Here is a 16,968-nt window from a genome sequence, read left to right as displayed (position 1 = left end):
CTGGTTAAAAAATTGATTTTCTGTTACAGCACTTTTTAGAGTACATGTAAAAACTGGTGAAGTTTGAATAAGGTTTGTAGTTTAGTTAATAGTATGGATGTCAGTTTCTTGGTCTTGAACATGTACTACAGTTATGTTAGATGTTACTGGGAAAAGTTGGGGAAAGGGTGCATGGAAACTCTGAACCACTTTTACAACTTCTCGTGAATCTTAAATTATTTCAAAGTAAGAAGGTAAAGCAAATTTACCTTTGAGGATTATTAAGTATGGATGTGTTTCCAGAAGTTATATGTTACTGATTTTACTAATTGAAGGTTGGAATAAACTTCATGTAGGGAATAAAAATTAAGTTTTGGATAAAATATAACACAGCTACAGAAAAGTACCCAAATGTTAAGTGTAAAATTCACGCAGTTTTCATGAAGTGAAGGACAGCCGTGTGCCCAGCACCCAGGTGAGGAACCTAGAATTCTTCTCATGATTCTGCCCAGTCACTGACATCCCACACCAAAGTATAACCACTATCTTGACTAAACATTTAGTTCTGGTATTAAATACAAGAGAAAATTAGTGAACTTCATTTTTTTCTTTGCATCTAAAGCAAAATATTTGCATTCAAAATAGTATAATAACTAGCACAGTGATAAAGTTCTTAACTGTAAATTAGCCCCACCCTTAATGCAGAAATTATGCAGTTATAGAATTACGCTTTTAACTGTGATGATGTATTGGAAATCAACAGCAAAAGATGAAAATAAATTTGTTGTGGCACTGCTAGTTATTTACCAGAATCCCTTTTTCCATTTCTTGTCAGTGAGCTCATTTATCGATGTCTACAGCACCTAATAGAACTCTTCAGTAGAGATAACTCAGCTGAACTGAAAAAATATTCTCAATTATAAAACTAACATATTCTCAATGCAGAAAACTTGGAAAACTCCAAAGCACAAGAGGCATAATAGAATATTTTGGCTAGGGCAAAGCTGTGTCATATAAATGTCAGTTTTTAGGGTTGAGTGGTATATGGGCTTATACCATTTCCCCCATTCCCTCTCCATCCAGAGTTTGTCTTTGTGCTGTCAGTGGGTAAGAATGTTAACATCTACTGGAATGCTTGGGAAACTCAGTAAGTTGAGACCTTGCCTCCTAGCTGATTGAGATCATGTGACTAAACCCTTGCCAGTGGAATGTGATAAGAAGTGATGCCTGCAGCTTCTACTTCCCTTGCTGCTGAAGAAGAAACTTCTGAACCTGGACTTCCATTCTTTCTCTTTTGCCAGTGGAATGTGATAAGAAGTGATGCCTGCAACTTCTACTTCCCTTGCTGCTGAAGAAGAAACTTCTGAACCTGGACTTCCATTCTTTCTCTTTTCCTGTTGGCTGGAATATCAACCATATAAGACTGATACGTCTCTGAATGACTGGAGCAGAGTGCACTCAGACCAGAGTAGTCATTTTTTTTTTAATGTCCAAGTGATTTAATATGGAGTATTCATCTTGAACTGTTAGACAAAAACTTGCTCATTTCTTAAACCACTGCTTTTTGAGAGGGGACTCTTTGCAATAGCTGCTTAGCCTGTGATAACAAAATGCATATTTCATCTAAATGATTGTTTTTTTCTTTTGAGACAGGGTCTTGCTCTGTCACACAGGCTGGAGTGCAGATCACGATCTTGGCATTACAGTCTGGACCTCCTGGGTTCAGTCAGTCCTCCCACCTTAGCCTCAAGTAGCTGGGAGTACAGGCGTGCACCGCCACACCTAGCTAATTTTTTACTTTTGTTGTAGAGATAAGATCTCATTACGTTGCCCAGGCTGGGCTCAAACTCCTGGGCTCAAGCAGTTCTGCCTCAGCATCCTGAAGTGCCGGGATTACAGGCATGAACCACCATGGCTGGCCTACATGATTCTTAAGCATGCATCCGTTATAATAATTCTAAACTAAAGTTGCAAAGTTAATGAGTAATTTACTTTAAAAAAAAAAAAAAGAAAAAAACTTAGCACAGGTTTAATATTGCCCCATGACGTTGCTTGTGTCGTTGTATTCCTACGATATTCTCTTAAATGTAAGTAATTAGAGTACTCAAGATACTTAAAATCTTTTCCATGATAGCGTATATTTAAAAAATAGAGACAAATGACATTTTAAAGCTTGTATAAACCATCTACAGCTTTTCTGTTTCATGGAGTCATTCATTTGATGTTGTCTGATCAATATATATGAATGTCCTATTTCCACCTCTGGTACCTATTCATTTGACAGTGAGATAATATGCATTAAAGAAACCTCACAGTATTTACATATCAGCTGAAGGGAGCAACACTCATACCTTTAATTTGCATCTTCTAGTGGAAAATCAAGGTAACTGCAGGGAGTGTAACAGGAGCTGAAGGACGAATATGTATCTTCCTTTGCTTAACAGTGATTGGTCTTAATCATCTACACCTTTTCATCTTCATTAGTGTACAAGTAAAATTGATACACAGTTTAAATGGTGAGTTTATCCATGAGACTGTGTAAGATTAAAAAACAAATCTCAATGTTGCTTTGGAATTGTTTTATAGACTTTTTAAAAATGCTTAACATGATGTATATGATAATTCAACTTAATTTATTCAGATAGATCATGACATTCAGTTGACTAATATATTATTTTATTAATTAATTTATTTTAGACAACGTCTCTGTCGCCCAGACTGGAGTGCAGTGGCAAGATCAGGGCTCATTGCAGCCTTGACCTCCCAGGCTCAGGTGATCCTCCCACCTTGGCGTCTCAAATAGCCGAGACTACAGGCACATGCCACCATGCCCAGCTAATTGTTTTGTATTTTTTGTAGAGAAGGGGTTCTGCTATGTTGCTCAGGCTAGTCTTGAATTCTTGGGCCCAAGAGCCTGCAACCTCTGCCTCCCAAAGTGTTGGAATTGCAGGCGTGAGTGACTATGCCCAGCCCAAAGTATCATTTTAGAGAAATAGAAGTGTTTGGTAATTAATTTGTATAAATAGGCACTCTCAAATTTTGTCTAGCTTGCATCAAACTCACTAGAAAGGCTGGATAAGTCATTGCTGGGTTCTATCCCTAGGCTTTGTCACAGTAGGTCTGGATAGGGTGCAAGAATTTGCCTTTCAGATTTCAGAGAGTAGCTTATGCTACCCTCACAACCACAGCATGATTAACCACGATTATGTGGTATCTTTTCAAATTTACACAAAAATACATAGAATAATAAACACCCGAATTCCATTATCTTGCTTTAACAACAATTAAATGTTTTATCATACTGCTTTAGATCCCTTTCCCCTTTTTAAAGAAATAACGCACTGCAGATGCAGTTAAATCTGTACTTCCTCTATCAGCTGATTTCCCTCCTTCCTTTTCTGAGACGGTAATGACTCTTCAGAATGTAATCATCCCATGTTCTCTTGCTACATGAATATATACTCCAAAGTAAGCAATTTTGCATGTTTTAAAATTGTCTGTAAATGATACAGCATGTATCTTTTTGCAGTTTTAAAAATTGTATTTCTGGGATTTTTGCATGTTAATACACAGTCCTTCATAGTCACATTTATAACTGCAGTGTGATCTTTAATTACATGAATATACCATGTTTATTCTACTGATTAGCATTTAGGTTGTAGCAGGCAAAGTAATGGTTACACAGTTACACAGTTGACTGCTTTTCCTTTCTTTCTTTCTTTTTTTTGAGACTGAGTTTTTCACTCTTGTTGACCAGGCTGGAGTACAATGGCACAATCTCAGCTCACTGCCACCTCCGCGTCCCGGGTTCAAGCAAGTCTCCTGCCTCACCCTCCCAAGTAGCTGAGATTATAGGTGCCAGCTACCATGCCTGGCTAATTTTTGTGCTTTAGTAGAGACGGGGTTTCACCATGTTGGTCACGCTGGTCTCGGACTCCTGACCTCAGGTGATCCACCCTCCTCGGCCTCCCAAGAGTGCTGGGATTACAGGCGTGAACCACTGCACCCCGGCTGCTTTTCTTTCTTTACTTCCTTTTTTCTTGGGGCCTTTGTCCTTCATGTTCTGTGAGTATTGCCTCTCCCACATACAATCATGTGCATTGCTTAATGATGGATATGTTCTGAGATACATCCTTAGGTGATTCTGTCATTGTGCAAACATCATAGAGTATACTTAGACAAACCTAGATGGTGTAGGCTACTATATGACAACCTATATAGTATAGCCTGTTGCTCCTAGGTTACAACCTATTGATGTACTGAATACTGTAAGCAGTTGTGATACAGTAGTATTTGTATGTCTAAACATAGAAAAGGTACAGTAAAAATTCAGTATAAAAGATTTTTAAAATGGTACACCAGTGTTAGGCACTAAAATTAATGGAGCTTGCAGGACTGTAAGCAGCTCTGGGTGAGCAGTGAGTGAATGTCTGGGACATTGCTACATACTACTGCAAACCAGTGATTGGCTTTGGCATGGGCATGTGGCACAGACCTGACTGATCAAAGATACGGAAACGGAAATCTGAAAGAGACTTGAAGGAAATATTTTTCTCCCTGGATAAAAAGAGTCAAGAAGATAAACCTTCCATCCAAACAGGATTTCTGAGGAAAACAATATTTAAAAAGATGTAAATCTTCCAGTTTTGAATATGATTATGCAAGGTTATCTTGAGACTCTGAGAGGGCAAATTTGAGAATACTTAGGTTTTTGATATTGTCCTTTTCTCCTGACTTATTTTTATGTGAAAGTTTTCCTCTGTTTTAATTACTTTGGTTGAATATTCTGTCATTGCAATAGTTCACATTAGAAAAAATTTTACAATATTGTAATAAGGATTCTTGAATTTGAGTGCCTAAGTTCAAGGATAATTAAAAGTGGAATTTGGGGACTGTAGAGTGTGTTCATATTTGAATGTAAAAAATGTCAAGTTGCTTTCCATTTTATATGGAAAAGCATATAAAATGAGAAGCAACGTGGGAAGATTTTATATGCCTTGTGCAATGTTTCCCACCGATCCATGTAGATTATGTCTCTCTCCAGGTTTTACAATTCTTTACTGTCCTTCAATAACATCTTAGTAAATTTTTCCTTTTAATGGTTTTATATGTTTTGTTCTACATAATTCTAGAAACCACATGGTTTTGTTTTTTATTGGTTTTCAGTGAAGAAAATTTGATTTTTAGAAAACTTTTTATTGAAATAGAATGTGTTCAGAAATTACACAGAGCATAAGTACCATGAATTATCACAAAGTAAACATTTATATAACTACTACTGATGTCAAGAAAGAGAGCATTATACTTTGCAGTCCCCTCCACTCTGATCTCCCAATTATTACCCCCTATATTGCTTTCAAAAGGTAATCATGGCCAGGTGTGATAGCTCACACCTATAATCTTAGCACTTTGGGAATTTGAGGTAGGAGTAGTGTTTGAGGCTAGGAGTTTGAGACCAGCCTGGGCAACAGAGCAAGACCCCAAAAAGAAGAAAATTAAAGCTGAGCATAGTGGTACACACAGCTACTTGGGAGGCTATGGCGGGAAGATTGCTTTTGTCTGAGTTCAAGGCTCCAGTGAGCTATGATTGCGCCACTGCACTCTAGCCTGGGTGTCAGACTCCGTCTCAAAAAAAAAAAAAAAGTTTTATTTCTTTTTACCTTTATATAAATAGAATTATACTGCTTTCTTTGGTGTTTGTCATTTTTTGCCCAATATTTGTGAAATTCATTTATGTTAATGCACAAAGCTGTAATTTCATTTTATTCCTGTGTGGTAGATTTTTCTGTTTCATTTATAATTTTATTGTTGATGAAAATTTAGGCTTTTATCAGGTTTGTTTTTTTTTTTTTTTTGGACAAGAGTCTCACTTTGTCACCCTTGCTGGAATGCAGTGACACAATCTCGGCTGACTGCAACCTCTGCGTCCTGTGTTCAAGTGATTCTCCTATCTCAGCCTCCCAAGTAGCTGGGCTTATAGGCATATGCCACCACGCCTGGCTAATTTTTGTATTTTTAGTAAAAACAGGGTTTTACCATGTTTGCCAGGCCTGTCTTGAACTCCTGACCTCAGGTGATCTGTCTGCATCGTACTCCCAAAGTGCTGGGATTGCAGGTGTGAACCACCATGCCCAGGCTTTTTTCAGTTTTAACTGTGATGAATAATGATTACATGTGAATATTCATGTTGGTATCCATGTACATGGATTTCTGTTGGGCATATACCCCAGAATAGAATTGCTGTGCAAGTACATAGGCTTATCTTCAGCTTCTGGCAGATCTTGCCAAACAGTATTGCAAAAGATACAATCTATAACCCTACTGTCAGTGTACACAAGTTCCATTTAATGCTATATATTCTTGCCTACTTTTGATTCAGGCAGTATTTTATATTTTAGTTATTTTGGTGAGTATATAGTGGTATCTAATTGTGATTTTAATTTGGTTTCCTCAAGACCACTGAGGCTGAACATCTTTTAATTTATTCTTAGCAGTTTGGCTGCTGTTACGAAGTGCTTGTTCAGATTACCTACTCATTTTTTCATTGGGTCGTTTTATAATTTTCATGCTGATTTGTAGAAGTTCCTTAATGTATTTTTTAATGTACCTTGTAGTCTTCTCCCAAATTGTGGCTTGCCTTTTAAGAGTTTTTTTTTTTTTAATGTTTCTTGATGAAACAAATTCTTTAAAAAAAATTTTTTTTTGAATTTTTTAAATTTTTTTATTGTACTTTAGGTTCTGGGGTACATGTGCAGATCATGTAGGATTGTTGCATAGGTACATACATGGCAATGTGGTTTGATGCCTTCATCCCCCCATCACCTGTATCTGGCATTTCTCCCCATGTTATTCTACCCCAACCTCCCTACCCTGTGCTGTCCGTCCCCTAGTCCCCCTCAACAGACCACAGTGTGTGATGCTCCCCTCCCTGTGTCCATGTGTTTTCATTGTTCAACACCTGCCTATGAGTGAGAGTGTGCAGTGTTTGATTTTCTGTTGTGTTAGTTTGCTGAGAATGTTGGTTTCCAGATTCATCCATGTCCCTACAAAGGACATGAACTCATCGTTTTTTTTAATGGCTGCATAGTATTCCATGGTGAATATGTGCCACATTTTCCTTGTCCAGTCTATCATCAGTGGGCATTTGAGTTGGTTCCAGGTCTTTGCTATTGTAAACAGTGCCGCAGTGAACATATGTGTGCATGTGTCTTTATAATAAAACAATTTATAATCCTTTGGATATATGCCCAGTAATGGGATTGCTGGGTCAAATCGAATTTCTGTTTCTAGGTCCTTGAGGAATCGCCACACTGTCTTCCACAATGGTTGAACTAATTTACACTCCCACCAACAGTGTAAAAGTGTTCCTATTTCTCCACATCCTCTCCAGCATCTGTTGTCTTCAGATTTTTTAATGATCGCTATTATAACAGGTGTGAGGGGGTATCTCAATGTAGTTTTGATTTGCATTTCGCTAATGACCAGTGATGATGAGCATTTTTTTATATGTTTGTTGGCCTCATATGTGTCTTCTTTTGAAAAGTGTCTGTTCATATCCTATGCCCACTTTTGAATGGGTTTGTTTGTTTGTTTTCTTGTAAGTCTGTTTTAGTTCTTTGTAGATTCTGGATATTAGCCCTTTGTGAGATGGGTAGGTTGCAAAAATTTTTTCCCATTCTGTTGGTTGCCAGTTCACTCTAATGATTGTTTCTTTTGCTGTACAGAAGCTCTGGAATTTAATTATATCCCATTTGTCTATTTTGACTTTTGCTGCCAATACTTTTGGTGTTTTAGTCATGAAGTTCTTGCCTATGCCTATGTCCTAAATGATTTTGCCTAGATTTTCTTGTAGGGTTTTTATGGTGTTAGGTCTTATGTTTAAGTCTTTAATCCATCTGGCGTTAATTTTAGTGTAAGGTGTCAGGAAGGGGTCCAGTTTCTGTTTTCTGTACATGACTAGCTAGTTTTCCCAACACCATTTATTAAACAGAGAATCCTTTCCCCATTGCTTGTTTTTGTCAGGTTTGTCAAAGATCAGATGGTTATAGATATGTGGTGGTGCCTCGGAGACCTCTGTTCTGTTCCATTGGTGTGTATCTCTGTTTTGGTACCAGTGCCATGCTGTTTTGATTACTAGTCTTGTAGTATAGTTTGAACTCAGGTAGCGTGATGCCTCCAGCTTTGTTCTTTTTGCTTAGGATTGTCTTGACTATGCAGGCTCTCTTTTAGTTCCATATGAAACATAAATTCTTAATTTCAGCGTAGCATATTATCAATTTTGTGTTCTCTGTTGAAGGTCTTAAAGTTAGTCTTCCAAGTCTTCAAGATCTGCACTTTCTAGTACAGTAGCCAGTAGCCACATGTGGCTGTTGAGCACTTGAAATACAGTTAAGACAGAATTAGGATATGCTATAAGTGTAAAATAAGTGACAAATTTCAAAGACATAATATTAAAAATAATGTAAAATATTTTAATCATTTTTATATTGATGTCAAAGTGAGAATATTTTGAATATAATGGGTTAAATAAAATAGTATGAAATTAGTTTCATCTATTCTGGAAAACTTCAAAATTAGATAATTGGCTCACATTATGTTTCTAGATTCTTGAAGTATGCTTGTCCAATAGAACTTTCTATAATGATGGACATTTTCTCTTTGCATTGTCCAAGATGGTAGCCATTAGCTGCATGTGGCTATTGAGCAATTAGAACGTGGCCAGGGTGACTGAGAGGATTCATTTTAAATTTAATTTTAGTTAATTTAAGTACCTGTATGTGACTAGTGGCTACCATTGAACTGGATAGTTTTGGACACTATCATTTTAGCATTTCTTATTTCAGATTTATGTTCACCAACTATTAGTAATTTATTTTTGTAACGATGTGAGGTAAGGGTCAAATTTTATTTTCTTTTATGTGGCAACCTAATTGACCAAGCACCAAGGAAAAGACCATTCTTTCTGGTTTTAGGCTTTCGTCTTCTGTTCCTTTCTTAGTTACTACACCAAATACCACAGTGTCTTTAATAATTCGTAGAGTAAATGCTTTAATTTTGTTCATCAATCTTGGCCATTCTTGGCCCTTTCTGTTTCCACATAAATATTTAAAACAGTTAATCAGTTTTCACAAAATAATTCCTGAGATTTTGACTGGAGTTATATTGGATACATGGCTTATCCAATCATAACATGATATGACCATCCATTTATTTAGGTCTTTTATTTCTCTCAATAATATGTGATCCTTTTCTATGTAAAGTTCTTGTATGTCTTTTGGTAGATATATTCCTAGCTATTTGCTACTATAAATGTTACTATTTTTGACTTTTATTTTCTAATTATTGCTGGTCTATAGAAATATAATTTGTTATTGTCCTTATATTCAGTAATTGTCCTAAACTAACTTATTAATTCTTAAAGTTCTTTAAGACATGATGCATAATTCTACCATTTGTGAATAATGACAGTTTCACTTTTCTCTTATTGTTAATATATTTTATCATGAAGGAAATGGAGTAAAACTTTTTTTAGTGGATTGGCAACTTCTAGAGAATTTGTGATAATTTTGAATGTGTCTAGATAGAAACTAATACTTGTCTCTCTCTTTAAATCTCTTTAGGAAAAATAGAAATGAAGGTACATATGCACACAAAATTTTGCCTCATTTGTTTGCTGACATTTATTTTTCATCATTGCAACCATTGCCATGAAGAACATGACCATGGCCCTGAGGCGCTTCACAGACAGCATCGTGGAATGACAGAATTGGAGCCAAGCAAATTTTCAAAGCAAGCTGCTGAAAATGAAAAAAAATACTATATTGAAAAACTTTTTGAGCGTTATGGTGAAAATGGAAGATTATCCTTTTTTGGTTTGGAGAAACTTTTAACAAACTTGGGCCTTGGAGAGAGAAAAGTAGTTGAGATTAGTCATGAGGATCTTGGCCACGATCATGTTTCTCACTTAGATATTTTGGCAGTTCAAGAGGGAAAGCATTTTCACTCACATAACCACCAGCATTCCCATAATCATTTAAATTCAGAAAATCAAACTGTGACCAGTGTATCAACAAAAAGAAACCATAAATGTGATCCAGAGAAAGAGACAATTGAAGTATCTGTAAAATCTGATGATAAACATATGCATGACCATAATCACCACGTACGTCATCACCATCGTTTGCATCATCATCTTGATCATAACAATACTCACCATTTTCATAATGATTCCATTACTCCCAGTGAACGTGGGGAGCCTAGCCATGAACCTTCAACAGAGACCAATAAAACCCAGGAACAATCTGATGTTAAACTGCCAAAAGGAAAGAGGAAGAAAAAAGGGAGGAAAAGTAATGAAAATTCTGAGGTTATTACACCAGGTTTTCCCCCTAACCATGATCAGGGTGAACAGTATGAGCATAATCGGGTCCACAAACCTGATCGTGCACATAACCCAGGTCATTCTCATGTACATCTTCCAGAACGTAATGGTCATGATCCTGGTCATGGACACCAAGATCTTGATCCTGATAATGAAGGTGAACTTCGACATACTAGAAAGAGAGAAGCACCACATGTTAAAAATAATGGAATAATTTCTTTGAGAAAAGATCTTAATGAAGATGACCATCATCATGAAGTGAGTATAAAAAGATGTCTGATAGCTGCTTCTTAATTCTTAGATAATTGTGGTACATTTTAAAGACAGAGTAAATAACAGGGGAGTATTAACCATATTTAACCTTATTTCCATATGTGTACCTATGAAACATCAGGTAATGTTCCTGAACAAAATACATTAAGGAATCAAAATCAGTATAAAGATTTTTAAGATTTGAATTTTCACTTGTATTTGTTTTCAAATTTGGTCTCCTCAAATCTAAATGTATCGTTAAGAAATTTTTTTTTTGTAGTACACATCTGAAGACTAAGTGTTGTAATGTTGTTAGAAAATGTATTCCTTATGAATTATTTGACTCTCCAAACTAGTCATTTACTGTTATTGTTAGCCGCATTCTAGGTATTTGAAAATTAAAATTTGTTTTTATTGTTGTTCAACTTGTCCTCTTGGGAAGTAACTAGTTTCTAGTTCATAAATTATTAATTTATTGAATTAACTATTGAGTGGTTGCAAGTCATTGATCTAGCTGCAAAGTCAGGTATTTTGCACATATGGTTAGCTTGTTTTCTCTGTGTCACTTTATGATAAGGCCTACTTATGATAATTGTTTTTTTCTCAGGCCTTTCACAGACTTAGGATGAATATAAAAAGATATAATAATAAGAAACTAACAGTAATGAGATGTCCTGTTTTCCTTTAAAATTTTCATACTGTTGGGTACTTAACACATTTGATTGGCTCCTTCTTGATTATCTTTTTAACTATTCACCTTAGCACATTCATTTTAGTTTCATTAAAGGGATGTTGATTCCTTGTTTATTATATTTTTAGCATTCTTATTAAAGTTTAGAAAAAAATGTTGAATTTGTTGTTCATATGTACAGAAAGTAGCACCATCAACTGGAAAATGACTGCATCATTTTCTGTCACTATCATTGAGATATGTTTTATATCTAGGTAAATATCTTTTATGTTTCTTCCCTAGATAAATCATCAGCTATTTGGTTTTTAGCAGTTATAAATACTGATTTTAAAATAACATATATTAAAATTTTAGTATGGTTTTAAAGTATGCATTCATTATTATTTTCAAAAATTTATTTTTTGAAGAGATGGAGTCTCACTATATTGCCCAGACTGGTCTCAAACTCTTGGCCTCAAGCAATTCTTTAGCCTTAATGTCCCAAAATGCTGGGATTACAGTGCATTAATTATTATGACTTAGGATAATTAATTATTATGACTTAGAATAATATCCCAGAATATTTTGTTGATAATTGCAAGATCTTATTGTTCATTTCCTCTTTGTATCACATCCATGACGTTTGTATCATTAGACTTGTTGGTATTCTGATAGTTCTGATGTATACCGGGAATCTCATGATTCTGAAATGTTCAATACTTTTAATAGGGTAGTATCTCATGGTAATTAAGATCTAAAAAGATAAAAAGCAAGTAAGTGGTGCAAAAAAAAAATAAGAATCATTTTCGTGTGTTTATAGGTTTTGATTTTAGTTTTTGATGGTTTTTTTTTGTGCATAGATAAAACCATGTAATGAGGTAGCAAGTCAGTAATAAGCATGCAACCAGAGTGGATATATGTGAAAAAGGGACAGTGCCAATCTCTTTTGCCTTAATTTTAGTTACTTGTTTTTACCATATGATGGATCCAAAGTTGTTTGCTATTTGTTTTCTGCTTTGTTTTGTTTTCTATTATTTTTGCTTTCTCCTCTTTCATCAGTTTCAAGCTTTTTTTTTTTTTAAAGTGCCAGTGGATGAAGCTGCCTTTAGTTTTATCTTCCAGTTTTGTTCCTAACAGCTGACATTGGGCTAGAATTTTCTGAAACAATATGCTTTTGGAGTGCATTTGGCAATGAAAATGTCTATATTATGGTGTATTTTAATATAAGCCAATAAAGTATTCTAAATCTATTTAATCTGTTTCACAGATAAGGATCTTGAGTCACCGATGATTGCAGTTTGATAGGGAAATGATTTTTCTCGTCATCCCATGAGAATCTTGGGGATATAGTTGTGAATCATCCTTATCCATGACAGAAAGTCATTATCTTTCAGGTGTTGGAGTAGAAAAATTATTAAAGTCCATGAAAAGTTTTGGGTAATATAGTTGAGTATATCTCTATTATAATTTCTTATTAAAAAGTTTTATTTGTAATAAATACCTATGTTTTTCAGATTATTTGCAATTAATTTTTGGAGTATTTTTTATTAGGCAGTAATTTATTTTTCTGCATAATATCCTTAAAGACACTCTTACTTAATTTGTTTTATCACTTTCCTTGCAGTGTTTGAACGTCACTCAGTTATTAAAATACTATGGTCATGGTGCCAACTCTCCCATCTCAACTGATTTATTTACATACCTTTGCCCTGCGTTGTTATATCAAATCGACAGCAGACTTTGTATTGAACATTTTGACAAACTTTTAGTTGAAGATATAAATAAGGATAAAAATCTGGTTCCTGAAGATAAGGCAAATATAGGGGCATCAGGTAAGAGAGATTTTAAGCTTTTCTCCTTAAAATAGTACCTGTACTTACTTTTTAAGCTATAGTTGAATTAGAAAATAATCTTAAATTATTGGCTTTATTTTTGTGTCAGACTTTAAATATATTTTGATCAGGTTTAGATATGCATGTTTAAAAGAAACTGGGGGAAGACAGGAAGCACAGTACTTTTTATTTATCTCTTCTGGCATATTACAAAGGGATATTTTGCTATGGACAGAAAACTAGATTAAAAAGGAAATACAGGTTTGTGATAAGTGAATTATTTTTGATGAGCAAAAATAAATAATAGGACTCCTAAATAAAGTTATTTGGTCTTCTAATTATTTAACATTTATCAGGGCACCTTTATTGAAAAGCAATGATGATTAAAATTTTAAAGACATAAAAAGGGAAGCTACTGTGTTTAAACTCCAGGAATGTCTGAGAAATGCCTAATAAACTTGGCACATGAACTTTATTATGGGTATTTCTAGAGAGCTTCAACTAGGGTAAAACCAAAACTATTTTTAAATTTCTCTTAGGCTCTTTTTTCATCATACCCACTTGGCTCCACCTTGATGTTCACAGGTACTTCCCACTTAATATTTCAAAACTTGTACTCCACACAAATTTATACCCCGTAACAAATCTCAAATACCATTAAATATCATTCTTTTGATAAAATCTGGAACTCTTTGACTTTTTTTTTCTTTTTTTTCCTTTTCCCTTGTTTCCTGATTCTATAATCAGGTATGAAGTCCAATTAAATCTATCTCTTCAGCATCTTCCAACTCCATTCACTCTGTCATAACAGTTGCGGATTTTCTTGGTGATTGGATTGTTGAAATAACTTCATAACCTTCCCTGCCTGTGTTCTTGTTCCCTTGCAAGACATCCTTAGCACTTAAACTAGATTTATCTTTCTAAAATGCAAAGAGATTCTCTGACATAGAATTTTTCTTTATAGTGGTAGCTAACATTTCATTAATACATGTATTTTGTTAATCTTATTTACTTAAACACATATTGCGGACACTGTTCTAAACTGAATTCATTTACTCCTCACAACACTCTTATGAGCTTTCCCAGTTACTCTTCTAATGTCTCAGAGCTAATAAGTGGTATTACTGGGATTCAATCCTGTAACCATTTTGGATTTATTTATTTATTTATTATTTTGAGACAGAGTCTCACTCTATCACCAGGCTGGAGTGCAATGGTGCGATCCTGGCTCACTGCAACTTCCGTTTTCCGGTTTCAAGCAATTCTCCTGCCTCAGCCTCCCAAGTAGCTGGGACTGCAGGCACGTACCACCATACCCGGCTAATTTTTTGTATTTTTAGTAGAGACAGGTTTCACCATGTTGGCCATGATGGTCTCCGTCTCTTGATCTCGTGATCCGCCCGCCTCGCCCTCCCAAAGTGCTGGGATTACAGGCGTCAGCCACTGCGCCCGGCCCCATTTTGCTGTCTTATGTGCTGTTTTCCATGCGTTTTTTTCTCCACTAAATTTTAGCAGTAATCCTGTGAGGGAGGTATTATATAATTCTTGTTTCTAAAATCAAGATAAGGAAGCTGACAGAGCCCACAAACCCTGAGGTCTGTCTGATAAAACCTCTGAGTATGTAATCCCTATGACATTGTCTTCCAGGTTTAGTTAGTTATGGTATCACCTTTGTGATTTTTCTCATCTATCTTTATGCTATTAAATACTTTGTATTGTATCACTAATAATTGGTTTTATATCCCTGGAACATGGATTATGATGTGATGTGCTAGTTATATTTTTTTTCTCATGCATTGCATCATGCTATATTGTTTAGAGTCCTTTACCTGGGCCACAAGACTTTTTCGTAATATGATCCTCCCTGCCTACCTTGACATTCTTACCCCTCGTCATTTATTTCTCTCCTCTTTTCTCAGTTCTAACCATAATAAACTACTAATAATAGATTGTACCATTTTTCTCCCATCCCTCTCCCCTTTCACATTCTAAACGCCTGTGCCTGACTGATGACTATGATTCCTCAAAGATTCAGATCAAGTATTGACCCCTCTAGGTAGACTTAGTGGCCATCCTAGACTAAATTATGGGCTAAATTATGTTCCCTTCCTTGACACCTTTAGATGTCTCCCTCACAGTATAGATCTTGGAGGATCTTAACAATTGAATTAATCTGTTTTATTGGACTTTAGTTGCTTAAATACAGTGACTAAACCTTTTAAGCACTTATGTTGATTGAATGAATACAGTTGCTTAATATTAGCCTATAAGTGTTCAGTTATAATCCAGGAAAGACGCTTGTTGAAATGTGTCTTTGAAGATCATTATATGAATATATCAGTTAGCCTGGTATACTTTGATAATGAATGTTCTCAAAATTAGTTGGATTTTCATGAACTTTTTTTTTTAACCAGAAAGTAATGAAAAACTATGATGGAATTACTGTGAACACAGTTGTGGTTGAAATGCCCAAGATAGAGTGGCTTTAGAGGATAGTAATTAAAATGAGCAAAATGATATGTATGAATATGGACTTGCATGATAAAGGATTGAGAGGACATAATTTTTTTTTTTTTTTTTGAGATGGAGTCTTGCTCTGTCTCTAGGCTGTAGTGCAGTGGCGCAATCCCAGCTCACTGCAACCTCCACCTCCCAGCTTCAGGCGATTCTCCTGCCTCAGCCTCGCAAGTAGCTGGGACTACAGTCGTGTGCCACCACGCCCAGCTAATTTTTGTATTATTAGTAGAGATGCAGTTTCACCATGTTGGCCAGGATGGTCTTGATCTCTTGACCTTGTGATCCACCCACTTCGGCCTCCCAAAGTGCTGGGATTACAGGTGTGAGCCACCACGCCTAGCCAAGAAAGGACAGAATTTTAAAACATTTCATAGCATAGGAATAAGGTAGATAAGTATCTTATTTGAGATAGAGATACAAGTAAAAGAAAATATTACATAAAAAGTAAAGTCTTCTAGGCACCTATATTTCTGTTTCTGGTTAATATCTGTGCAATAGGAAAATAATTTTAGATAAATTAACCATAATAACCTATGTTTATTGGGACCTCACCATGTGCTGTACTAAACATTTTTATAAGGGTGTTTCATTTAATTTATTAAATCCATGATGCAGGCACTTTTGTTTACTTTCATTTGGTGAGGAAAAGGAGGCTTAGAGAGTAAGTCAGGTAACTTGCCCAAGGTTACACAACTGCCAGGTGGCAGAGCCATGCTATGAACTATAGTATTCTCCTTCTACAGCATATAATCATAACCACTGTGCTGTAATTCTTATACTTCCTACTCTACTGTTTCCTCCTGAAAAGGTTTTAGAGAGTGCTTTGCTAGAATATAAGTGGCAGAGAAATGAGGAAAGTTTTATAGAATTAATTTTAGTAGTAATTTGACGGACTTGCAAGTATTGTTGTAAGTATAGATAAGGTAATTTTAAAAAATTCAAAACTGATCTTCTTGGTAAACAAATGAGGTTGTCTGATAAGATCAGTAAAGGCAGAGAAAGTGAGTCTTTGAACTAGATCTGAATTCTGATCTTTGAATAGATAAATTAGTCCTCTTTCTTGGCTTCATGTTTATTAATCTTGGATGAATGAGCGCCCTGGGTGGCCTAGTCCCTCTGAGGTGCCTGCAAATTCTCACTGTGGCAGGAGAAAGGGGAAGCTAGGTCTGAGATTAAACTTAATTAAAAATAAAATACATTTATTTGTTCCTTACAGAGAAAAATGGAGACTGACAAGATTGTTTGATTTAAAGTTAAAACTGATAGCTTTTTCCTTATTTTGAAGGCTTCTAAAAGATTCTTGTTCTTTGTTGTTATGTTACCTGTGGATTATAACT

The 16,968-nt window shown here is 35.4% G+C and overlaps 1 protein-coding gene across 5 annotated transcripts in view; it reads left to right on the top strand.

Annotated features, from left to right (window-relative positions):
* Positions 1–16,968, top strand: part of SLC39A10 (solute carrier family 39 member 10) — a 167,813-nt gene that overhangs the window by 97,303 nt on the left and 53,542 nt on the right. For 4 of the 5 annotated variants that reach the window (XM_064373221.1, XM_012454046.2, XM_012454043.3 and 1 more), the window contains 2 exons: positions 9,600–10,618; positions 12,907–13,114. In XM_064373221.1, the coding sequence (XP_064229291.1) occupies positions 9,611–10,618; positions 12,907–13,114 (1,216 nt within the window). In that variant the 5' untranslated portion in view covers positions 9,600–9,610. Of the gene's footprint in view, positions 1–65; positions 2,067–9,599; positions 10,619–12,906; positions 13,115–16,968 lie in introns of those variants that run through there. The other variant, XM_064373223.1, reaches the window with a different exon arrangement.

Source organism: Aotus nancymaae, unplaced genomic scaffold (genome assembly GCF_030222135.1).
Source record: "Aotus nancymaae isolate 86718 unplaced genomic scaffold, 86718_ANA_hifiasm-v0.15.2.pri h1tg000008l, whole genome shotgun sequence".
Lineage (NCBI taxonomy): Eukaryota > Metazoa > Chordata > Mammalia > Primates > Aotidae > Aotus > Aotus nancymaae.
The sequence above is the reverse complement of the archived record's forward strand: the minus strand, read 5'-3'. Positions and strand labels throughout refer to the sequence as shown.